This window comes from Henckelia pumila, chromosome 3, assembly GCF_033568475.1.
Source record: "Henckelia pumila isolate YLH828 chromosome 3, ASM3356847v2, whole genome shotgun sequence".
Classification (NCBI taxonomy): domain Eukaryota; kingdom Viridiplantae; phylum Streptophyta; class Magnoliopsida; order Lamiales; family Gesneriaceae; genus Henckelia; species Henckelia pumila.
The window spans coordinates 58,473,248-58,499,533 of NC_133122.1; the positions used below are offsets into that span (position 1 = coordinate 58,473,248).

The following is a 26,286-nucleotide window of genomic DNA, read 5'->3' on the forward strand; positions in this document are numbered from 1 at the left end:
TCAAAATATGTATAATTATCTAACATAATCATGAAATTAATTGATTCATATATTAAAATATGTATAATAACATAACATAATCATTAAATCAGTTGATTTCTATATCAAAATATGTATAATTATCTAACATAATCATGAAATTAATGGATTCATATATTAAAATATGTATAATAACATAACATAATCATTAAATCAGTTGATTTCTATTTCAAAATATGTATAATAACATAACATAATCATTAAATCAGTTGATTTCTATTTCAAAATATGTATAATTATCTAACATAATCGTGAAATTAATTGATTCATATATTAAAATATGTATAATAACATAACATAATCATTAAATCAGTTGATTTCTATATCAAAATATGTATAATTATCTAACATAATCGTGAAATTAATGGATTCATATATTAAAATATGTATAATAACATAACATAATCATTAAATCAGTTGATTTCTATTTCAAAATATGTATAATTATCTAACATAATCGTGAAATTAATTGATTCATATATTAAAATATGTATAATAACATAACATAATCATTAAATCAGTTGATTTCTATATCAAAATATGTATAATTATCTAACATAATCGTGAAATTAATGGATTCATATCCTATATCAAAATATGTATGATTATATAACATAATCGTGATATGTTATGAATTCATATATTAAAATATGTATAATAACATAACATAATCTCCGTGGTCTACCAAAAAATTTTCACGGTTTAACAAAAACTTTTCATGGTCTACCAAAAAATTTCTATGGTCTACCGTGGTCTACCAAAAAATTTTCATGGTCTACCAAAAAATTTCTATGGTCTACCGTGTTCTACCAAATAAGTTCCATGGTCTACCAAAAACTTTTCATGGTCTACCAAAAAATTTCTATGGTCTACCAAACACTTTTTATGGTCTACCAAAAAATTTCTATGGTCTGCCGTGGAGAGCCATTGTTGACCAATTCAAATGATTTCTATGTCAAACATTCAAAGATTCAACCATAAAATCTTAAATTTCTCACTTCAAAAAAATAATTACAAATCAAAATAATGTCCATCGATTATCAAACATATTACATGTTAAAAAAAATCTAAACTCAGTTACAAGTCTATCATCTAACTTTAACACTAGGTGAGCACTGTCTCTAGTTAATGAATATCCAGCCGCAGCTAGGACAAATGCTCCTGAATCCTCGCTGTACAATAAAAAGCAATGAACTAATTAGTCATCTGTCAATGCTAAACATATTAACATTATATGTTAGAGAACCTACTGTTTTATCTGGGCTTTGAATTCATCATGCATCTTTATATACCATGACCTCTCAGGGTGTGGATTGTTCCCAACAAGAGATAGCAGACGAGCATCATTGATAAGTATAGGTCGTATGTCTTCGTCCAGAGCTTTGCAATTAGGGTCGTGTCTTCGCTGCAAGTCAAATATAATGCACTTATTGACCCTTGCTATGAGTTTTAGCAAAAACCAGCGCCCATCAAAGTGAACATGGATCATAATTAGTTGTGCCTTTGCCCATGGCACGCACGGCCATTCTGGATTAGTCCCTTTAACCACCCCCACAAGATTTGTGTTCAGAACTTGATTTTCATCTTCATTTACTACTGACATCAACGTATATAAGTGCCTATTCATCAGCGATACATTGGGTGCCATCACTTCAGGATGTCGCAGCTGAATCTCGAGCAATCCCCGGAGAGCTTCACCCATGTGCTTCATTTGATAGAACAATAAATTTTCAAAGTTTAAAAATAAGTGTTATACAAATATACACGAATTGTAAATGCTTACACTAATCAAGAATGACGAATTTGCAATCGCCATGGGCCGGTAAAATGTCTTGTCATAATCGTCATAAAACCCTTTAATTCTGCTAGGCGAACTCACGAGTATCGATGCCCTGACTCGAGCCAGCGAGTTGTTTACCTTGATAATCACACTCTCCGCAAATGACCTCACACCGTCACAACCTCTCGACGTGGTTGCCTCGGCACTTGACATGACCGCATCAGGAGTCACCTGAATATCTAAACATAAATTTGATTTTTTATTATACTATGCATAAATATATAAGTAAAAAATGCATCAACTCACCTTCCGAGGATTCTTCTGGTATAGTTGCCAGCTCAGCTCGGCTACTATAGGGAAACAATTCCTTGACCATATTATGATCCACACCTAATAACATACATCAAATAAATTAAAATTCTAAAGAGAATTCTATTACATAATCCTCTTATGAAAACATAATTAAAAATTATTCACCAACGTCTGTCTCAAGTACAGATGATTTCCTCTTCTGTCTTCTGCAATAGACTGTTCTAAAATCTCTCTGATCATGCACTGTTTTTTGAGACCTGATCTCATCCAAACCTGCTCTAATTTGTTCCACCAAAATCGATCTCAACTCATCAAAGCCCAATCTCATTTCCGTTCTGCACTCTCTCATCTCTGTACGCAATGATTTAACATTATCCTCCAATGCACTCAAACGATGCTCCAGTGGTGATGGGCGACGGAAAGGATTGAGTCCAAAGTGGACCTGTACGAATTAGAGAACTGGTGCTGGAGCTGGATCTAGTGGCTTCAGCAGAAGAGGTGCTAGAGCTGGATCTAGTGGCTTCAGCAGAAGAGGTGCTAGAGCTGGATCTAGTGGCTTCAATAGAAGGGGTGTGCTGGACTAGGGGAGACTCCACATCATTCTCGAGACGGTGCTGACTACATATAACAGTCTGACCCTGACTCCACAGCTCTAGTACCCGAGTGGTGACAACATCTGGTGCAGAATCAACAAATACACCGGTCGTATAATACGATGACACGAGCTCCTCAGGAGTAGGAGTCAAACATCCAACACAATCCTATATTAATTTAATCTCGTATCAAATAAATTAAAAATTTATTACAAGAGTTATTATATCAAATTAATTCATATTACTTACATGTATATCACAGGCACCAAAGGCTGCACAAACATCAACATCAGACGGGGCACGGTTTGAGGACCACGTGTTAGTTATCCACTGAAACATCCTGGGCAACATCAAACCGTCCACCACATCTCTTCTCTTGGCAAACTTTTCTCCCACACTAGGATAATATTCATAAGCAAGTATCTGTAACATAAATTTCAAGCAATGTTATTATTAGAAATAAAGAAAACAAAGTCACTTTAAAATTAAAAAAAATGATATACCTGCAGAGAAAGCACAAAACCACTGAAAAAAAAACTGCCATCAACTTCTTTACAACCATGTGTATCGCTAAGGGAAGTATATTTCCCTGAAAGGTCCTTTTTCAAAGATTTGACGACATCCCGATAGGTTATTCTACCCCAAGGATAACTATTAAATCTATCCAAATCTTCTATAAGCCTTAACCATCTGAGATCAATCTTCATGCTCTTTTTCCTACTCCCCCCCCACCGAGCACATCACAATAAAAATAAAGACTAGCTATCTTCAAATTTTCCACATCCATTCCCTCGGTCTCATTCTGCCCTACGGCTTTTATCTTTGCCTCCAAATCACAAATCTGAGACTTACCAACAAATTGTCTGGATGCAAAGACATCTTCCTCTGGTAAATCTATCGGCTCTATACCGCAATCGAGACTGGTTATTAAACAATACTCTAACATAGAAAATCTTACCGGCCTCTTGCGCACAACCATCCAAAAATCATCACTGTTATTATCAAATATCTGCCTACTCATTAGATACCAAATAATTTGACCGAAAATATTAAAATCTCGGTAATACTTAACGAGATTACCAAATGGAGAGTGCTAAAAAAACGTCGCTCTCTCATTGTTGTTTAGATAGTTATGAATCTTCTCCGACGTCTCTTTATACCTCGACTCCATAGTCAATTTGACACGAAAAATTACATCCTTACCTAATTTTGTTGGCAAATGCACCTGCAAAATTCAAAAATATATGCTTTAGAATAATTAAAAAAATAAATATTAGATGAGTAGACCTAGAAAGCAATAAACACTTGGGTCAGACCCAAGCTTGGGTCTGCCAAGCAAAGCACACGGTCTGCCAAACACTTGGCAGACCCAAGCTTGGGTCTGACCACTTTGGCCAGACCCAAACTTGTGCTTGGCAGACCCAGCTTGGGTCTGCCAAGCAAAGCACTTGTGCTTGACTGACCCAAAGCTTGGGCTGCCAAGCACAACGCTTGTGCTTGGCAGACCCAAACTTTGGGTCTGTCAAGCACAACACTTGGCATTGCTTGGCAGACCCAAGCACAACGCTTTGGGTCTGCCAAGTGCTTTGCTTGGCAACGCTTGTGCTTGGCAAACCCAAGCTGCTTTGCTTGGCAGACCCGCATTGCTTGGGTCTGCCAAGCACAAGTCAAGCACATGGGATCTGGTTCGACCCAGAGCTTTGGGTTTACCCAAAGCTCTGGGTCGACCCAAGCTTGGGTTGACCCTTAGCTTGGGTCGACCCAGGCCTGGGGCGTTTTATCGAGACCCACGCTTAAGTCGATCAAGGGTTCACGTTTGATTAAATACACAGACGATGAGTTTTGAAAAATACATTTAGGAAGAAACGTTACCACTGTGTTGTCAGCCATTTATCTCGTTTTGTTGCCAAGATTTGTCCGCTTTGAGAAGATGAAGAGTGCGTAGAATTTTTGAGTTTAATGAAAGATTTTGTTTGATAAAAAAAAAGATTGAAAAATAGAAAATAATTTAAATGAAAAAGAAAGAGATAAAGAAGAAAGAGAAAAGAGATAATCACGTCGCCCGTTTAAGAAGAGATTTATTATTGATTTAGAATTATAATAATAACATAGAAGGATATATAAATAATTTTAAACATGAATCTTTTTTTTAAATAAGTTAGAAATGAATCTCTTCTCCCTAAATTTTCCAAATAAATTCGGCAAAATTAAGCTAATATAATAACCCAGAGGCACAAATTAGTGAATCACAATCCTCTCGAATTTTTAAACTCTTTGAATGGAAAAACAATTATGATTTATGAAACTAACCGACCACAATCGTTATTCAATTGCCTACCTACGACGATGGATTTACTGCCGATTCCAAGTTCTGTTCACTCGCAAAACTATCGTGTAGCCCTGCACTTGAATACTTCTTAGCAGGTTTCAATGAGTACAATCATTATGTCAGAAATGGAGCATCGATCCTTGCTGCTCAAAACAATGCATTTTTCGCTTTTTAGGATTTCAACCCTCGGAAATGGGAACTCGGTTCGTCTCCCCAACTTGCAATTAGGGCAACAAATCGATCGGGAAGTGAAATCTTCCCTCGGCAATGGGAACTCGGTTCGTCTCCATGAAATCTTCCCGCGGCGCTCAAACTCAGTAGATGATGGGAAGTGAAGAGGAATTCGGATGTTGGGAATTAGGGCAACAAATCGATCGGGAAAAATTGGAAAAAATAAAATGAGTCAGAGTCAATATCTTTTCTAGTTGGGCTAAATAAAATTGGGTATGTACTATATAATGGATAAAAGCCCAACGAAAATATAATGTCCAAGTTAAGGCCTAATAAGCTAAACATGAAATTTTTTTTAAATATAAAAATAAACATCGATTTAATCGGTTACCCATTTTTTTCAAAAAACCGGAACCCAACCGACGAAACCAATATTATAAAAAAATAACCGATCAACTGAATAAAACGAACCGAATTTTTGATTTTTTTTTGTTCGATCTGTTTTCTCGATTTGACCGATATTTTGCTCACCCCTATTGGTTCGAGTATGGGCTCGGGTTGAGAAATTTTTTAAAAATATTTTCACCAACCCGTCCCGATTCTCCCGAACCCACCCGACCCACACGAATTGACGCCCCTAATCCCATCCGAGTTGTAATTTAAAAAAAAACATTAAGAGTTGGAAATAACAAATAAACCTTCAAGTTTCTTTTTATTCATCATCTCAAATAAGATCGAAATCTTGGAAATAAAAATAACATGAAGCCATCAAATTATTAACAGAACACGAAATCATCCAATCAAAGTTTGAGGGTGTGACAGAAGTTTACGGAGAAATACATATCTGATTCGGAACACAAATCTTTGCGGATAAAAATTACGAAGTAAGACTCACCTGAAACTAGGCAACTAGCATCTATGACACTACAGACCCTGAACCTGTACATTCTAACATTCCTGAGTAACATATCTTAGTACATACTTTTGGGATCGTTATAAACGTCAGAAACTAGCTTCAGGCCAACATGGAACGAGCCTGGAGTCAGTTGAATCACTCACTATTCATGGTATTTTGTCAAATCAAACGTCAACGTCCGTGAGCATCTGCAGCAAAGCACCAATATTTGTTCTCTTGTGACTCAAATATGAAGCAGACGAAATAATTGAACAGAGTAAGGATTTCTTACCCTCTATCAGAGTCTCTGTAAACACCAACCAAAGCTTCTGCTTTATCGTAAAAATTATCCTTGAGTGAGATCACGATGCTCTGAAATCCAGTACCAAGTTCTACATCTACATCAAGCCTTGCTCCTCCACATGATTTTGACCGTATAAAGCTAGCAACTTTGGCGACATTTAGATTGTCTAATGCAGCATCCACTTCATCTAATATGAAGAATGGTGAAGGTCTAAAACTGGAAAATCCCGAGATAAAAAACAATCAGTTGGTAAGAATGAGGGGGAATTCCTTCAAAGAGATCACACATGCATGGTATTTTAAAATACCTATGGATTGAGAAGAGTAGTGCAAGTGCTGCTACAGTTTTCTCACCACCAGATAGCTGTGACATGTCACGATATCGTTTTGTTGGTGGCATAGCACTGTACTTAATGCCATATAAATATGGCTCATCCGGGTTCTCCAAGTTCAGATACGCGGTTCCACCCACTGCATGGGTACTGCTTGCCCCACCCACTGAGTGTGTATTGCTCTTTGTGAGTTCATTGTATATTTTGTCGATGTTACCAGATATATGATCAAAGGCTTTCATAAACAAGTCGTGCCTAAATTGAACATTAAGTCAGAAGCACGAAAACAAGTTGGGACAAACACATGGTCTCTGTGCCATACAGAAGCAGGAATAACATGTGTGATGCTAATGGTAAGCTGCTCAGCATAAACCGAAGGTTGCACAAGTCAACATCAAATTGAAGCATAAGCCAAAGTCAGAAGCCAAAGCATGATAGGACAGCAAAGCACTTATAGATCACATATAAAACCGAGAATAAACCAGAAGAAGCTTATTCTTATGACAGGCATGCATATCACATGCATAACAAACACTTGGCCTTCTTAATTTACACTCACAGTACAATTCCATTTCAAAACAAGATGTACAAGTAAACATGACTCCAGCACAATATAACAGGCCATTTACACCATGGTAAGTTTTGCTGTCTATAAATCATGTGTTTGGTTCAATATTGAGTAGGCTGAGTTAAGGCTTTAAAAGTTTTATACAAGATTTACAGGAAGACCTTACCTCATTAAACAGTTGCTACACATTTTTCGCAACATCCGATATCATTATTTGGTGCAGTAAGGACAATATAGGTATTTAGGTAATTATATTTCTACCGATGCTTAGGTTTAGAAGGATAATATTCCACGACATAGTAAGAAAATTTTTAACAATTAATACAGCACCTCGTCTGCTTAACTCTGTTGTATTCAGCAGTTATTTTGTTCTGCTCATCTCTGGCAGCTTCCCATTCTTTGGACGCAGCTCTTTCCTTTGCCAACACAGCCTCATATTGGTCGAGTGCTTTCAAATTCGGAGCTGTTCTTTCAATTTCAGACATCAAAGAAGTTATTTTTTCCGTAAATTCAATTTCAATCTTCTCCCTTTCAGATGGTTTTGACTTTTGCAGAAGAGAGATATTCAGTAAACTGAAGTCGAAAACCGGCCCCGATGTTGAGGATCCGGTATCCATAGGGTCATCCACCGTTGGAATATCTATATGTTCTAGTTCACACTTCTCCAATATCTCTTGCTTCTGCAAATTCAACTGCTCAATCAGAGCCTCCTGCAATTTCATAAGAATATAAATTTTATATAAATTCATTTCGCTACATTAAGTAATCTAAACTTGAAGGCAGTAAGAGAATGATGTTGAAGAAGCTAATGTCTGGAAGCTCATCAATGATTTTTCTCAAGGAAAGCAACCGATCATTGCAAACCTTGGACTTAATTTGACGATTGTGCTTGCTAATATTTGTAGTAGCTGCAGATATCTTTTTCTTCCATTCCTGGATATCCTTTTCACAGTCTTCAGATTTTGACTTCCACTCTGAAGAGGATAGGATGTTAAATTTAGAGTTTTCATGTTGAATTCAAAATTTAAATGGTCCAGAACGAAAAGTATGGGACCTCAAAACCGGAACTTAAGATCACGAGAATACAAGAGTGATAAGATGACAAACCAAATCTAGCATCATCATGAAATCCGAAGCACAAATACCTAATCCCTCCAGCAAAAGCAAATCCAAGATGTTTCTAAAGCATACGTGGAATAAATTCAAAATGAAATACAAGATAATAGTAATTCATTTGTGCTTATGAACTGACATTTATTTATTTTATAGCTGTTTAATAACTTTTTAAGTGCATGTTGGCATCTATATGATGAAAATCACATCAGAGATCTAGGTTCTACAATAATATTCCTTTGAATGCCTCACTTCAATATATCATGCACCATGTCTTTTGCCTAGGCTCTACTATGCCTATGTGCCTTACGATTTAATATCTATCAATCAATCGTTTCATCAAATAAGAAAACAGATATTTCTATTGAGATTTATGTTATACGGCTAGACTTAATTCAGATGCTTACAGGACTGGCACTTGAGGGTTTTAGCCCAAAAAAAAGGGGAAAAAAACTCCAAGTACCTTGTACTTCTTCCTTTAAATTCTCGATCTCAGAATTTGCAGTCTCCGTCGCTGATTTCAAATCATTCTGACTTTTCTCTACCTCTTTCAAAGAATTTTTCAAGTCAGAGATTGTTGACTCCAGCTTGGCAATTCGTGAACCCACATCTCGTTTCATTTCATACTCCAACCTAGCCAAAAAGGTTGAAATTAATAGACTGTACTTCATTCAATGCAAAAGGAGATCACAATGATACTGAGGACTACCTTCACAAACGATACCAAAACTAAGAGTTGTAGTTTCTTATCAGAAGAAATTGGCCAGTCATGGAGAAAAAGGGATAGAGTTTTGGGTTTGTCGTCCACAAAATGCAAATGAGACGACAATGATGCTTGTCTCTACCTTCACACACAACACCAAAACCAAGAGTTTTAGGTTGTGCTTGGATCGACGGATTTGATGACCAAATCCATTGATTTAAAATTATTTGACTTGCTTGGATGTACAAAATTGGAGCGAATTTCAAATTGAGTACTAACAGGTCCGTAACAAGAACATACCAAGTTATGCAATTTTAATAGAAATTGTGGTCGATCTCAAAATCCCTCCCAACAAATCAAATCCATCAATCTAATCGTAGCATTAGTTTCTTACAGAAGAAATTATCCGGTCATGGAGAAAATTGGTTAAAGTTTTGAGTCTCGCTTGGAGCTGGGTAACATGTTAAAAGAACAAATCTGGAAGTTGAAATAACTCGGCACATAATATACCATAAGATGGTAGCTTGATTGCATCCATGATATTTGTTATTAAAGGTTTGAAATGTAGCCAGCTGTGCAGAAAATTTAATGAAAACTTTCCATTCCTGAACTTTTCAGCTTTGCTAATATTTACATGAATTTATCTGGAAGACAAAATAACTGAGAGCACAGTTAACATAAGATAGTAGCTTGATGGCACTCATCATACTTGTTTTCAAAAAACCATTTTCATTCAAAATTATCCAGAAAATGACTGCAGCTTTGCAACATATTAGGCTATTAGCCCTCTGTTAATTAAAACGATTCTTAGAAGCATCGAAGCTAGTCATGCTGTACCAAAATGGATATAAAGAGAGACGATAAAATTCATATAGAAGTGACTATTGGACATGCAGGTTCACTTGTTCAGTCATGAATCTCAAGAAAAAGTCCAATAAATGCTTCAACAGTGCCTGAAATGTTTCTCTTTTATGAATGCAAATTAACACGTGAAAGCATTCGAGGGATTATGAAAAAAGTCACTCAAACAAATATTAGAGTTAGCATTCCAAAATCCAAATAGACATGCCAAAACAACCATCTTAAAACCTGATAAATAAGCTTCTAGAATACATACTGGTATTTTAGCTTTGACTGCTGGTTATGCAAGCTGAGCCTCTCTGAAGCCATCTGATCAACAGCCTTTAGATGATTTTCTTCGTATTCACGAATGTTTTTCACCCCAACAGACTCACTGAATATCTTGTAGATTCGGTCAACTATATCATTGATCCTCTTTTCCAACGATGTAATCTTTGATGTCCTTGTGCTAATAGCATTTTCTAACTACAAAGGCCAGACCCATTTTTAGGCACTTTTAACCAGAAATAGGAATATTAAGGAACCAAAGAAAACCTTTTGAAATTCAGGTTTGACTCGACCAATTTCATCTTCTATATTGCTCTTCTCCACCTTCATTTTGGTAAGCTTGTCTTCTATGCTTTTCTTTTAAAAAAAATAAAAATAAAAAAAGGTCAAATTACATCACAGTGTGATGAAATCTAAAAACAAACACAGAACATGACACCACTTTCAAACTAATTAATACTGCATTTTAAAAAAAAAAAAAAAAACATGGATAGGCATCTTTAGTTTACCTATGGTAAGCTACAGACATTTTGTAATAGATGCCAATCTGCAACTGTCTAGATAATTACGTTCAGAAAAGCTCACAAATTCATAAAAATTCGTCGACAAATCAGCTACGATAGAGAATTGAATTTATTAACGACGGTAAAGTAGCTATGATTGAGAATTGATTTGAATAAGTTTGGAAAGTTAAATCCCATTATTATGGACAGAATAAATTAGTTTCCAGATATAGTTGGAACACTTGGATTCGCTTTTCTCAATTCAGATTGTAATTGTTTCCTCAGCAAACAAGTAATTCAATCAAACGACAGAATATTATCTTCATCTTTCTCCTTATGATCATTGCTTCACAGTTCCAAACCCCAGGGCATAGGCATGATTAAAATTAAGGCCATCATAGTCGGTGCTCGTTTTACCACTTCGAAATCCAGCTGCGGCATGATTTCATGGGAAGGAGTGTCTCAGCCACGTCTGCCTATTTCATTTTCAGAAAATTCCCTCCAAGTTATGATTCACCAATTGTATGGCTAAAATTACCATGAATTGTCTCAATCAGTGCACTTCATGATCGATGACAAATCCAATAAAGCAGCCAGCCGCTAAAAAACCAAAATATTGGTGGTCACAGTTGAAAATTTTGATGGCTACTGCCGAGCTGATCTATTCCGTGGATTAGGTTGTGGAAAAACATTTTATGTTCTCGTCGGCAGCTTGAGATGCTTTGGAGGCTGGTTGAGAAACCTACTCAGCTTTGGAAAGTTATTGTCAATTGTTGGAACTGAACAATTGAATGAGAAGAATGCAGCAAGGTGATCGCCAGTTGAAGGTTGACTATAATGAACAGTTGGTTGTTTGATAGAAACTAGAGTTGAGATGGAAATTAGGTAAGTACCAGTGATGAGATTACTCTCATTTCACGTTAGCCAGGAAAGATGGCTTCACTAAAACATAGAAGGGGATGGGGGTCAGCAAATAAGATGATGGAGAATTAATTTGTACTATAGTTGCTTCAAAATTCTATTAAATACAACAAAGAATTTTCAACACAATGTATTGAAGCAAAAATAACATAATACGCCAAGTATCCTCTTTAATCTCCGATCATTTTCCTTTCAAATGAAAATACAATAATATTACCTTCAATTAAACCAGAACCAGCACAAAACATGTAAATCATCCTGAATTCTTGTGCATTCCCAGCAACATTACGCAAACGAAATTATTAGAATCGGAATGTAACAACCTTAAAATAGGATTGTCAGGTTTGTCCAATTTCTTATGCCATTAAAACTTTTGTTCAGTTTGCGATTACACTTTTGTCCACTGGCCGAAAGAAATAAGAGAATATGATGCGTACAGAAGGGATTCCTCGCTAAACCATTTAAGAAAATTACTTCATTCAGGAGAGGAAGGCAAACCTTCTCAATTTCTGCATACTGAATCTTTTTCTCAAGTCCACTGATTTTGCCAGATGCTTCAGACTCCCTGAGCTGCATTTCTCTTATGGATCCAAGCTTTTCAGATTCGGATTCAAGATCTTCTTTCTTCTTCTTAAGCCCTGCAATGCACAATAACATCAGCAGAACAGCAAACAAACTGAGATGGTGTGGAAAACTTTCAAAGACCTTCAATTTTTTTGTCATCCCATTTGTGTGAACGTGCCTCCATTCCACCACTTGTGCCACCAGTCATGGTGCCAGATTTTGTCAGTAAGGTCCCATCAGTAGTCACAACTATAGGCCAAGAAAAAGGAGAGATAAATAGCATCGGTCAGTTTAGCAACTCTGGGAATAAATACAGCATCATTATACCTTTGAACCTCTGTCCGCTCCAGCTCAGATCTTTAGCTTCATGAAGATTATCACAAACTAAGGTATTTCCAACCGCAAACAGAATAGCTTTTTCAAGCACGGGATCAAATCTGTGTCTGTCAAGGAAAGGACCTACAATAGCATTGCTGAAAAGGACCCAACCTCCCACAGAAAGATTTGAATTATAAATAACCAAGAACACTAAAGTATATATCATTCTACCAGACAAAGGCATAATTTATGCAACATCCCTGCAAGATTTACCAGAAAGACTCGCATATGTATCAGATTTGTTCACATACGAGGTATTAAACAGGAGAGCTATGAAACTTAAAAATCAAATTTTCACGAGCAGCAATCATTTAAATTTTAGAACCTTCCGGCAACCAGAAAACTTCAATAATACAAAAGCCTTTATTTCAGATAAGAGAAAGAGCAATGCAAACATACAAAGATAACCTTAAGCAGCTGTGTAACAAGAAATAGTTCGCATTTATACAGAAAAATATGTACAAATTCTTGAGAAACAATAGGTGAAGAAAAATGCAGAACGCTTAAACGCATGTGAGAATTTCCTGTTACTGTGGCACTAGAACTAAAGAATGTGAGATTCAATTCAAAACGTAATCATAATCAGGTAGACAATAACTAAGAGTTCCACGTATACGCACGTGATAAATCATATTATTGATCCGCACTCTTCAACCAAGGATACTGTATGACATCAAAGACCAACTTGGCTGTTCCTCCTAAGGTGCGCAATCTCTCAATAACTGGCTTCACACGCACCGATTGAAGAGGTATGAATGTTAGTGGAGGAAGCCTTTGTTCTTTCAAATACTGAAAACAAGAAAGCTCGCTAGTCATAATCGAGTAGCACTTAAATCACAAACAAATACAAATCATCAGCTCATTAAATTTTGAGAAACAATTCATAATGGATTATTTTCATCAGTCAAAACAAATAGATCATAAAGGGTTCCTGTCACAACTGAATACGCCAGTTACACACCGCAAATAACTAGTAACCCAATTAAAATAATGTTCATCAGATTCGGAAAGCAAGAAAAGCTGAGGCTCAACTTTGACGAGTAGTTACAGTTTTCAAGAAAATAGAACCAGCAACAAAACTAACACTGGAACTTTACATTTCAATACACAACCAAAATATCATTCGATCTGCAAGAACGATTTTCCAATGACTGGTGAAAATTGTAATGATGAGTACAAACGAGTAATAGTCTTAAAGTAATCATATATATTATACCTTTATACATTCCTTTCCAGTGTTGTCGTCCTCGACTACCACAGCATCCATAAATCTGCCCATAGCAACAGTAACAGCAAGGTTATACTTCTTCTGTGTTGGCCGGCAGAGATCAGTCATTCGACCATGAACCCCAGGAAAGAGGCGTTTTAGAGTTTCAACTGCCTGAGACATCCTGGCATCCCTCTCATTCTCATGTCTATCAGCCTTTAGTTCCCGCAGTTGATTGTCAAGATCACTAATTTTTGCCTTCAGCATTTCATACTTGCGCCTGTAACATTCCAAGTGTATGAGAATTATCACACCGCCGGTATTTTAGTACAACTGTCAAATATTAGTGCCAGCGCTTAACCAAACCTGGATTCTACAAGCTTGTCTTTCATGTCACGTTGTTCCTTTCGCACTCTTGTTAGCTCATCCTTGTGCTTTCCAACTGCGTCAAGAATTTTTTTGAGTCTAGTTTGCATTTGTTTCTCTTGTGACTCCAGCTCCTGCTTTCGACTCTCCAATTGCTGAATATTTTCTTCCAAATTCTTCCTGGCTCCCATATCAGCATTTTGCTGCCGGTCTAAAACCTCCTTCTCATCTTTTAATTTAGCAGTTTTCATCCCAGCCTCCTCTTTACTGCAACATTTAATCAACGGTTTAGCGAACAATATGAAACATTATAACATGCATCCGGAACTAGAAAGCAATAGCAATTGAGACTTGACAACATTGAAAAGTGAGCACTCACATCTGGTGATAAGTCGCCATTTGACTGTCAAGTAACTGAAGCTTTCCACCAGCATCCTGGCCTTTTTTCGTCAACTCCTCGAGTTGCTTACTCACATCCCTTAAGTCGTTCTGAAGTTTCTCTACCTCCTCTGTATGTCTCCTTTTTTCTTCCTTTTTCTTACTAAGCTCTTTATTTGTACTTTTAATTTTTGATGTTATACGCAAAATCGCCTCCTTCAATCTTACATGCTCAGGTTGCTGTGGCATCAGAACCAATTACTAAGTAATCACAAGACTGAGCGAGTAACAGAGCATGTACGATATTTATGACAGGATAACTGTAACTCAAGTCGTGTGTAAAGTCAAGAGAGAGAATCGTGGTTCACCAAATCTTGCTTATTTCTAGAACCTTTTCATCAAATCGCAGCAAACTACTTGATAGTGCTGACCGTTGGTATGATCTGGATTCACAATTAATCAGACTCCAATTCTAGTTTTATCTAAACCGTAGAGAATCCAAGAGCCAATATATTTTTTATCTTGCCTGAGAAAGGATTGATGTCATTGCAAGAACGAGTTGCTATTGACAAAATCCTTACTGTTTCTAGGGGGAAGGGGAAAAAGCCAAAGAAAGAGACAATTCAAAAAGTTTATGAAATTTCATAAAGAAACTTGTTCAGTCAAGAACAAGTCGCGATTGAAAAAATCATAATTGTTTCTAGTGGGAAGGGGGGGGAAACAAAGAAAGAAAGACAATTCAAAAAGTTTATGAAATTTCATAAAGAAACTCGTGTGTCATATTGAAATAAATGCATTCCAAACCAAGATTTAATAGACTGTAAATTTATTTGCCTTTCCTAGTAGTTAAGTGAAACTATTTTCCAGAACGAAAAAATGTATCCAAATACATGTACAGCTTTTTTCTTCCATGCGGAAATATCCTTGCGAAAATAAGAACAAAGGGATGTAAACGAATCGAGCCAGTTCGCAAATTTTTCGAGCCGGCTCGAAAGATATTTGATTCGAACTTTTCGGACTCGAGCCGAATTTGAACATGTTCGAACAATTTTTCGAGCCGAACTCGAACTGAATTTATTTTGTTCGAAAGTTCGTGAGCCGGCTCGCGAGCCTTTATTTAATATTTATAACACACGCACACACGCACACACGCACATATATATATATATATAATTGTATATTATGTATAAAGTATGATAAATATATTTTAAACTCTAAATCCTAACATTGTGCCGCTTTCTTCCTTGAGCTTTTCATTACTCATTTCTCATCCTACCCTAGCCCGACGCCTCTCCTCATCTCCTTCCACTGCTTGGTGATGGCATTTCTTCTCCTTCTGCGTCGTAGCCATCTCTTTCCACTGCTCGGTGGCCGGTGCTGATTATGCTTTCTCGGTCCAATACAAGTAAGACCATAACAATACCCTAGGGCCTAGGCCCATAACAGAGGCACATATGGTTGGAAATTTTTCCAGATGAAGCCAAGAACTTGAGAACATTAGCAGTACTTTGATATTTCAAATATAATCTTGTGGTAAAAATTGTTGTGCCTAATGATTTGTTTCTATATTCACATTTCCATTGTGGTGAATTTTCTAGTAGAGGAAGAGAAAGGGATTGGTGAAGCCTTGTAGGTGAAATATCAACCGTAGAGGAAAGTATTGAATTTGTTTGCATGTGAGGGAGATCAATTTGTCGGCCACTGTCATAATTTTATGCAAAAATTTAAATATAAGCTTATTAAAATTACTTTTTAATTAGTTTAATTTTATCTTTTTCAGGAAACTTATTTAATTAGTATGTCTATTTCTCTTTCAATGGAAAATTAAGTAAGTCTAGCATTAGTTTCTGATGAGGATGTTCAACAAGGAATGGATGGTGATAATCCATTTCATAAACCTAAGAGACGACGAAAGTACGGCCAGAAATGACAGAAATAGTTTATTCAAATGGCGATCCCAGGTACGAGTGCAAACATTGTCATATTCAGTTAGCAAAAATCAAACAGGGACCACGTCAGTGACACTTGAGGCGTCATTCAATAAATTGTGGAAAATATTTGGAGGTTAAGAAGAAGAATGAAGACAGAACAAGGCAACAACAGCTTGAGTTGCCCGACAATTGAACAGATCATCGGTATACATTTATTTGTTGAAGTTAACATCAATAATTTTTGTGGTTATAGTTCATTTTTATTAGAATGACTTGTATTTATTTGATTTAAATGCAGGACTGCGACTGCAAGACTTGATGAAGAGACTTTTGTTGTGCAGTGAGTTTTTTTTACGATTAAATAATTTATTAACTTTCTTGTGCATTATTAATTTTAGAAATACAAATACTCATATTTATAATCGCAATATTATATATTATTACTGCTTTTAAACAGAAACATAAAGTTACTTTCTTTGATTGCAGGACTGCTGGAGTGTAATTTAGAAGAGTTGGATCGAGTAATTTCGTTGAGAATTTGTTAATATGTGGGACGAGCAACTTATTGATTATGTCGATGGATTGTTTTGATGAATTATTGTTTCGTTATTTTGATGAGATATTTGAATATTGAAATTGAATGATATTCAAGAATTGAATTTTGAGATAATTTCAGTTTTATTGTTAATTGGATGTAGCATTGAGAACCTAGATTTATTTGTGTAAAATTGTATATCTTGTAACACAATATACTTTAGAGTCAAATCGAGCTTCAAACCGATTCTTTTCATTTTCGAGCCATAATCTAGCAAGGGCTCGAAATCAAGCTTGTTATTTTCGAATTGAATCACAAACTCGAGCCGAAAATAACAAATTTTCGAGCTTCGAAAAAGTCAATTTGAACTCGAGCTCGAATACTAAAATTTTCTTAAAGTTCAGCTCGATTCGATTCAATTAAAGCCCTAATACCAACTAAGCCACAAGAATACGAGGCAAAAAAGCAGTCACCCGACTTTTCGACTATGCCGAAGTTGGTTGATGAGACATTCAAGATGTAACTTAATTTAGAGAACCGAGAGATGAAAAATTGCATTCTCAGATACAAAGAAACATCAAATTCATACATTATCCAGGAAACTTTAGCCAACGATTGTCAGCAGAGTAGGGATCTTAGAAGTAATTCAATCACTTTTATATGAGCACCAAAAAATGTATATGATCATCAAAGATAACTCACACTCTTGTCGATTTTACTCCGTTTCTCGGTGATCCTCCTCTCACGCTGTGCAATATCTTTCAAGTATCCAATCTGCTCTTTCTTCTTCTTGCTTGCTTCAGCCTCATAATTACCGAGTTCATCCACAATTTCTTTGCGGACATTTTCCTCAACATCCAGGTCCTCATTGGCCTTTTCAATATCTTTTTGAATGTTCAAGAGTTGCCAAAGAAAATGTTCCTGCTTCAAAGATTTCTGCAGAGATGATAGGGGAAAAAACAAGTGTTAAGAAAGAAGAACCTATTTCGTACCGTAACATCACAGTTAAGGAGCCTCGATAAAGCTTGATGTATGTGGGTGATGGTGACTATAAAGTTGAAGATATTAAAAAACACGATAGGATCAGCTTATAAAGAAATTTTGTTGTGCATACCAGTTGATCTTGCAATTTGATATGTTTTTCAGCTTCCTCTTTTTGCAGCTTCTTCTGTTTTTTCTCTGCTGAAATAGTTTTCTTCTTTTGATGGGCAAGCACTGCCTTTTCATCAACTTCTGCTTTTTGTTGCTCCAGTTCCTCGTATTGTCTCTTATATTCTTCAGAACCAGAAATTTGCTCCAGGAGTGCTGTCAGCTCTTTGGGATTTTTTGAAGCTATAGACTCCACGTCTCCCTGCATAATAAAGGATCACATAATTCACAAAGTGCATAACCAACTGCATAACTCAAATCGATTTAAAGAAATATCCCTGACATTTTCTGCCATCTATATTACTTTGCTTGTCAGTGGAGTGGCTATAGAAGCTTAGGAACATGTAATAACAGCTTTATAAACTAACACGTGTGAAGAAAATAGAGACACACACACTGACACACAAATATGTATTGATAAAATGCGCTAAATACTCAGGCTTCATTCTAGGCACGCAACAACTAAATCGGCTAATTAAACCATGAAATTCATACAGGCATATAAAAAACGTAATCACCTGAAAAACAAGAAAATTCCGCGCTTTGACTAGAATGCCAAGGGACCTCAACTTCGCATTATACTCATCCCAATTCACTACGCGATCCCCTATCCTATACTCACTGCCACCAGCAGTGGTAATTGACCGCGTGAACTGAAGTCCCGAGCCGTCAGGAAGCTGGTACACCAGCATCACATGCGCCTTACGGCCTCTCTGCTCCTTCTCGCGGTCGTCGAAAGCGTAAATGAGGTCCCTCAACTGGGCCCCACGCAGCTGTCCAGTCCGCACGCCGAGGACGAAGCTTATCGCGTCCATCAGATTAGATTTACCGGCTCCGTTGGGGCCAATTATGGCCGTGAAATCGTAGAACGGGCCGATGACTTGGTGGCCCTTGTAGGACTTGAAGTTCTCCAGCTCCAGACGGAGGATCTTCCCGCAGGCGGGCCGGGATGGCATTTTGGGGATCGTAGCAGAAAACTGAGCCCTGGGCTTCAGAATCCGAGGGTTTAGGGTTTTGGAGCGGAAAATCAAATGGATTTGGGGATTGAATTTTTTCGAGTGCGGGAACTAACAGGGATGGTTCGATACTAACCCTTGGTCATTAGCCCATGCCTAAGTGGAACTGGTTCAAATTACGAGGGTCTCACATTATTTATGTGAGGTTCGTATAATTTGAGTAATCACGTGCTTCCACTTATCATATGGGGTAAAACTTATGGGGTAGGATGAAATTTTCCAACTAACAGAGGGTGAATATTTCTCATAACAATTTTATAGCGGGTGTGAACCGTACAGTGCAATTTACAGTTGGGTGCAGTGCCAATGGATATCTAAAAGCGATTTCTTTTTTCAAATGCGACTTAGGGAGTGTTTGCAATCACTAAAAAAAAGTGATTGTTAGCTTTTGACTTAAAAAAATTATTTTTTTGTGTTTCTTAAACCTATATTATGTGTTAGCTTATGCTTAAAATTCAAAAGCTAGTCATGTGGTGATTATGATTCTCCAAAAGTGATTCTTATAAGAATGTCATTGTTAAAATCGCTCTAATCACTTATTTATCAAACACTACCAACTTTGATTTTTAGATTTTCACATTTGTTTCCAAACACTACCAACTTTTGATTTTTCTCAACTTTTTTATAATTTATAAATTAATCACTTCTACAAAAGCACAATCGATTGCAAACACTCCCTTATGATTGTTAGCTTTTGGCTTAAAAAAATCATTTTTGTGTGTTTCTTAAATCTAGATTATGTGTTAGCTTTATGTTTAAGTTAATTGAAATCCAAAAGCTAGTCATGTGATATTATGATTCTCCAAAAGTGATTTTAATAAGAAGGTCATTGTTAAAATCATTATAATCACTTATTTATCAAACACTACCAAACTTTGATTTTTAGATTTTCATATTTGTTTTAAAACACTACCAATTTTTGATTTTTCTTAACTTTTTATAATTTATAAATTAATCACTTTTACAAATGCACAATCTATTGCAAACACTCCCTTATTATAGTTTCTACGCTCCAAAGTCCAAACTTATTGTGAAATTATATGCGACAGTCCTCAAATCAAAAGTCAAAAGATAAATGCCAATTGTCAAACTCCATCAGGGAGTTGATATTTTATATTTACACTTCATTTATTTGCACTTTATTATGAAAAATTGTATTTTAAACATAAAGTGGGAAAATAGAATATAAATAATATATATCAACTGCTTTTGGTAATGGTTGAAGAGGTCCATATTAATTTTAGGTTCATACAAAGCCTTTTGGGCTGGCTACATATAATTTAAAGAGGTCCATATTAAATTTAGGTCCATATAAAGGTGCTGGTTAAGACCCAACATAAAAAGAAAAACATAAATTTCTTCTTTTTTAAAAAAACACAAACGTACATTTAAATTTTTTAAAAAAATGGATTAGATGTAAAATAAAAGAATTGAAAATGCACCAGCCGGGAATCGAACCCGGGTCTGTACCGTGGCAGGGTACTATTCTACCACTAGACCACTGGTGCTCGGTGACTACGATCATGAGTAACAAATATACAATACTTGTAACACTTAATTAATATCTATAGCCTATAGTTGATTCATTGAAACAATTCTTGTATGAATTATGATTATCGACTAACTTCGCGTGATTAAATGTAAAGAAATATATCTGAATGACTAAACTGGTAATTTTTTTTATTAAATATCTAATGACAATGCTTGTGAGGATAATGCAAATCTCTAACCAAATTAAAGTTCCAACTATTTTATATTTTAGTAATTTGTAGCTGCAGATAAGCCTAGCTATTACCTTAAAAGAATTTTGATTCAAAGTTATATTATAATATTATTCATAGAATTATCTAATACAAATAATAAGTTTAAACTCCATGCATTCAAAGCATACATCTACACTCAAATTAACATATATAAGAAGATTAATTTTGTTTATGAACATGTACATATATCTTCAAGAATCATATCCAAGCCGCAGCTCCAAATCCAACTCCTCCTTATGATTCGTCGCATGGGGAAAATCGTCTAATCTCACTTGCCAGTCGCTAGGATGAATCGAAGGATTCGTTCTAGGACGTCCATCACGATCATAATCGTTCATGCTATAATAACGCTGCTGCTGCGGAGGGTGTCCATGCAAGGGCACTGCCGAGGTACCAGCTGCAAAATATGTTAAATATTTATTATTATCATTGATTGGTATCTGTTGGTAGAATCTAGGCCGGCCTGTGTAATCTTCCTCTTGCTTGCTTGGATCGGTTGGCTTGTTTCTTGCCCTATCTTTTCTGTGGATATTCATGTGTCCCCCCAAAGCCTGTGCTGTGTTGAACCCTCTCTTGCAAAACACGCACTCGTAAAATCGCCCTACGCGAATGCATGTGCTTTCTTGTTCGGCTTCTTCGCTTGAGTTCATATGGAACTCCATTTTTGGGATGATGATTCTTGGCTTTTCGACGTTTTCGAAAATTTTGGAAAATCTGATATTCAAGAACTTCTGGGGAATGATGTGTTTGATGTAATGGATATCAGATGCCAGATGGTGTATATATATAAGATGTAAGGAAATGATAGGGAATTAATTAAGTAATTGGTATTTAAATTTTTGTTGATATATAGACTCATTCTAGCAAACTAATTAAGGCCGGCCGTGCCTGTGGCAGATTCCCTTCTACTTAATTAGCAGTTAATCAAGTAAAAAAAATATAAATGTATACCTAATATTATTGCTCCATTCAAACAATAATTATATATATGAAAGACGAAGTTTGAGCGTCGTATTTTTTTCCCCAAAAAGTTTAAATTCCGATATTATACACATATATAGGTGTTACGTCTTTAATTTTTACACTTACGCATTTAAATTTTCGATGGTAATATATATATGTGTGTGTGGGACAGCACAATAAACTATATATTTTTTGCTTATTGGAAACATATATTTAATATCGATTGAAAATTTATATAGAAAGATATGTATGACACATAAATGCCACTTTTTGCATGGGTCAACAAAACATTGTGTGCGTCATTGTTGTCTTTAATGACATGATTTTAAATTTTTATGCGCCTTTGTCGCCTTATATCAATGAAATTTATATTGCATAAATTAATAATTTGATTATTTCAATGTTGACATTATGCATATAGTCACGGGATTTGTGGGATATAGTCATATAAGAAGGTTTTCGGTGCCAAAATGTCTTATTTTTTTTTAAATATCGTGGGAATTTAGGGTCGTTATTCTACTATGATATTAAGTAAATTCAAAAGTTCCATTTTACATATTTTCTTTATTATCGTACATTCATATATAATTGTAAATTTGTAATTGGCGTACGTATCAAATATTTACACAACTAACACAAGTTCTGTGCCATAAGACATCAAATTAACTTAACATATTACATAAGTGGATTGGCATTGTTAAAACCGATTTCAAATTCAGACTTAGTTTGGATAAGTGTTTATGAATATAAATTTCTTTATAATTTTTTTTATAAAATGTTTTAAAATTTGTTTTAAAAATAAATATGTGTTTGAACAACAAATTTTTTATAGTTAAAAAAGCAATATGTTTTGATTTTTGTCATTGTTTTCATTTCTAAAACATCAAACGATATCGCGATCGATTATTCGATCTTTTAAAAATAAATATGGGGAACGATTTTTTATTAGAAAGAAAAAAACAATCAGAAACAATTTATAAAAATAGTATGCACCCACGTGCTTATGAATGTTTTAAAGTATATACTTGACGATCATCATAGATAATTTTCTTTAAAAAATATTTATATATAGATTTGTGGTGCGGAAATTTTATTTTTCACTGAATTTTAAAATTCTGGAGTATAATATAATTTAATATTGGTAAACTTTGTGTTGTATCGATTTTAAAAATCAACCTTTTGTATTTTTTAGTTTTATTGTACTTCAAAATTTTATTTTATTTAGCATTTTCCTTGACAAATATAAAAAAACGTATGTGAAATATATTCGATTTCCAATATCACCTTCATCACTTTAATTACCTCACAAATATCTCTATATTTTTATTTATTTTTTTAATTTTAAATATCTCTATTTTTTTAATCAGCCCGATGTACCATATATTTTCATACGGAAATTCAACATGTGAAAAAGATAATATATTTTTTGTTTCAAATTTACACTAAACTCCTATATTTGAGTCTCGTAAACTGATTTAATTTGTCAATATATGACACTGTTAACCCATAAAATGAAATATTATATGAATTAAAATTTCTTGGCCCAGTTTCTAAAAGCCATGCAGCCTAAATGGTTCGGCCCACTAGATGAAGCCCACAAGACGAAAATCCATCAGCAAGAAGTAAAGGAGAAGTTACATTTAAAAAGGGATGACCAAGTCAAAAATCAGTTGAGAGGAACATGGCCCATGTTGAGAGATAGTGGGGTGGAAGTTATAGAATTGGGAACAAATGAGCCGGTTGAAGGAAAAGAAGGACATACATCATCTCCTCAACATTTTCAAGCCTCAAAAGCTCTGAAATTTACAGCAACATTTCTGCAAATATTTCGTTCTTTCATCTTGTCATTTGTTCTAGACATTTTAGCGTACATATTTAGATCCTTTTGCTGGGTTCCTCGAACTATTACAGCGCTTTCTTTTGTAGTTAGTATGGCAAGCACTTGTCATTTTGAATTTTTAGTAACAAAGAATCCATATTCGGTTGTTATTAATAATTCTTCTTTTACTTTATTTTAGTTCTTTAGTGTTTTACCGGTGAACTTGAGACCGACGACGAAACCGGGATTCATTTTTGCTTGGTACTAGAAGTTAGATTTTTTATTTTATTTTATTATTTTTCAGTTGGCACTCACGTGCCTGGCACGCCTGCAATCAACCCGCTCGAGCCAATTTTTGTGTGCAAACATAATTTTGGCACGCCCAGTGGGACCGTTATGGCACCAAAGAGCCGTAGAGACCAAGAGAAAGGTGATGGCAAGGCATTACAGGGAGATGGTGCAGGGGGTTCTATTTCGCAAGTTCCTGATGCAGAAATAATGCACATTGAAGGTGAAAATGTTGATAATATTCACCAAACTAACGATGATGGAGGGATTAGCAGAATTCCAGAAAAGTTGATGGTTCCTGCTGAGCATCTGGATTCCGTAATATCGAAGAAATTTGAAGAAATGGATATAGTGGTCTCGAGCACCATGGAACATCTGGAAGAGGCCCATAGGCTAGTGATTTCGGCCATGGGTTTTATGCGAGGCGAGATGAGTAAGATTAAGTTCGGTGGGGAGTCTGTTCCTAAGGTTACTGTCACACAAGAATCAACAGTTAATCCAAAGAAAATGGTGGAAGAGAGCTATAAGCCAAACGAAGGTGGTGGTTCAAATGGAGGGTCTCCGGCAGGTGATTTTCGCCGCCCTGGACATTCTGGTTTTGTTCATCAAAATGAAAGGTATACGCCTCCTCATTGACGTGAAGAAGAACAATGGGGGAGATTTCCTCCAAACCCACGAACCAGTGGAAAAGTACATGTTATTCAAAACTTTGCAGTCACAAATCCAGGTGCTCAGCCTGGATTGTATGAGGAACCGTTTGTTCGACCTTATCCCATGATGACTGCTCGGGGGGCAAATACTTATTCTCACCCTTTGACTGGGCCAACACCAATGGATCAGGATATATTGAGGGAAATGGTGTAGGATCTGTATGGACCAGGGATTAGGCCAATGGTTAGGCCAGAGTTCCACAAGCCTTATCCAGATATCATTGACATTAATAATCCTTACCCCAAAGGCTTCAAGGTACCTGATTTTACATTGTTCTCAAGAGATGATGATCAATCTTCTACGGAACACATAGCACGGTTCAACATTCGATGTGGTATGTTGGCTAACTATGAAAATTTTCCGTTCTTTAAAATGAGGTTGTTCCCGAATACTCTTATTGGAACAGCTTTTACGTGGTACACTCAATTGCCAAGGAACTCTGTTTTTACTTGGCATGAGTTAGAAAAGTTGTTTCATACTCAGTTCTACTGAACGGAACCGGAGACTAGTATTGCTGATGTTGGAAAACTGGCGGTCAGATCAATCACGATTGATACCCGGTGCAGCGGAAGTTTAAAAATTTTATCATGGAACAATTCCATAGTGTGGGTATCAACCGTTCAACGATTAAATTATTGTGTGTGTAAAATTCAAATAACAATTAATTAAATTTTACCTTCAATCTCGCAACGAGATTACTGGACACCAACAGATTTTATCTGCTCTTGTTGTCTCTCCCTGGAACCGATGAACTCCTTCAATCAGGTCCACGAACAGAGGTTTAATCCCTCTGATAGATTGCACTAGAAAATCTATCAGAAGTTTTCTGCGAAGAGAATAAACGAATCTGATTCGTTATTCCTTACTGCGATTCAAAATCACAGACCGGAAAATCTCGGGCAGAGTATGGGGAGGTTCGGCCGAAACAATCTTTGAGAGGAACTAGGGTTTTCGATTTTTGCTCTCAAAAATTATGACCTGTTGTGTTTAATTTCTGTACTGAAATAACTTATTTATAATGCAGGCCACTAACACCTTAGGGCCCATTAATCATAAGCTAGGGCCTGACAAGCAAAGCCCGCTCGTTCAGAAATTAATATAAAATTCATCGTGACTCCGATTGATGAACCGATTTCACCAATGTGCACAGAAACCATTTCTGCACGTTTTAAAGTCAAAATAAATTTTCCTGAATCCGAATTCAGTGGTTTCCAAAAATGTCCATCCCTATGTCATTTTAGGAAACCCTACTCCCTTACTCTTAATTAAGAAGTCCAACTCCTTAGTTCATTAAATTTAACTCTTTAAATTTAACTATCTCAACGGGGATTAAAACTCCATTACACTGTGTGACCCTCAATGGTTCAGGGATACAGCTAGCTGTGGGCTCACAACTCCTTGTGACTCGGAACAACACTTTCCGACTTGCCCAACGAATCATGGTAAAGCGCCTAGCAACATCGCCCCATGATTCCCTAGGTATCTCTGATAGTGCCTACAAGAACCAGTAGATTTTGGTTAGCGTACA

General features: G+C 36.0%; 3 protein-coding genes and 1 non-coding gene across 8 annotated transcripts; all 4 read right to left on the reverse strand.

Moving 5' to 3' along the window:
- Positions 1-1,008: 1,008 nt before the first annotated feature.
- Positions 1,009-5,447, reverse strand: LOC140890875 (uncharacterized). 5 transcript variants are annotated; one of them, XM_073299010.1, is made up of 9 exons: positions 5,063-5,447; positions 3,805-3,949; positions 3,228-3,716; positions 2,974-3,147; positions 2,297-2,892; positions 2,126-2,209; positions 1,823-2,058; positions 1,290-1,744; positions 1,009-1,211 (listed from the first exon to the last, which is right to left on the reverse strand). In XM_073299010.1, the coding sequence occupies exons 5-9, from the start codon at positions 2,478-2,480 to the stop codon at positions 1,058-1,060; spliced, it is 1,113 nt and encodes a 370-aa protein (XP_073155111.1). In that variant the 5' UTR covers positions 2,481-2,892; positions 2,974-3,147; positions 3,228-3,716; positions 3,805-3,949; positions 5,063-5,447; the 3' UTR covers positions 1,009-1,057. The 5 variants fall into 5 exon arrangements, with proteins under 5 accessions (XP_073155111.1, XP_073155112.1, XP_073155114.1 ...); XM_073299011.1 differs by having other exon boundaries at positions 1,823-2,050; positions 2,301-2,892; positions 3,228-3,949; XM_073299013.1 differs by having other exon boundaries at positions 2,301-2,892; positions 3,228-3,949.
- A 519-nt stretch (positions 5,448-5,966) lies between these two features.
- On the reverse strand, positions 5,967-19,300 carry LOC140886250 (structural maintenance of chromosomes protein 1). The gene is made up of 18 exons (XM_073292776.1): positions 18,717-19,300; positions 18,164-18,400; positions 17,752-17,985; positions 14,585-14,823; positions 14,206-14,472; positions 13,849-14,119; positions 13,297-13,421; positions 12,582-12,691; positions 12,396-12,503; positions 12,189-12,328; positions 10,534-10,623; positions 10,256-10,464; positions 8,899-9,068; positions 8,187-8,296; positions 7,653-8,032; positions 6,731-7,009; positions 6,412-6,639; positions 5,967-6,328 (listed from the first exon to the last, which is right to left on the reverse strand). The coding sequence occupies exons 1-18, from the start codon at positions 19,152-19,154 to the stop codon at positions 6,283-6,285; spliced, it is 3,681 nt and encodes a 1,226-aa protein (XP_073148877.1). The 5' UTR covers positions 19,155-19,300; the 3' UTR covers positions 5,967-6,282.
- Positions 19,301-20,651: 1,351 nt separating this feature from the next.
- Positions 20,652-20,722, reverse strand: TRNAG-GCC (transfer RNA glycine (anticodon GCC)). The gene has a single exon. It is a non-coding gene; the product is annotated as a tRNA-Gly (tRNA).
- A 446-nt stretch (positions 20,723-21,168) lies between these two features.
- LOC140888795 (probable transcriptional regulator RABBIT EARS) lies at positions 21,169-21,639 on the reverse strand. Its single transcript, XM_073296497.1, has one exon. It carries the CDS (start codon positions 21,637-21,639, stop codon positions 21,169-21,171), a length of 471 nt encoding a protein of 156 aa, XP_073152598.1.
- Positions 21,640-26,286: the final 4,647 nt, after the last annotated feature.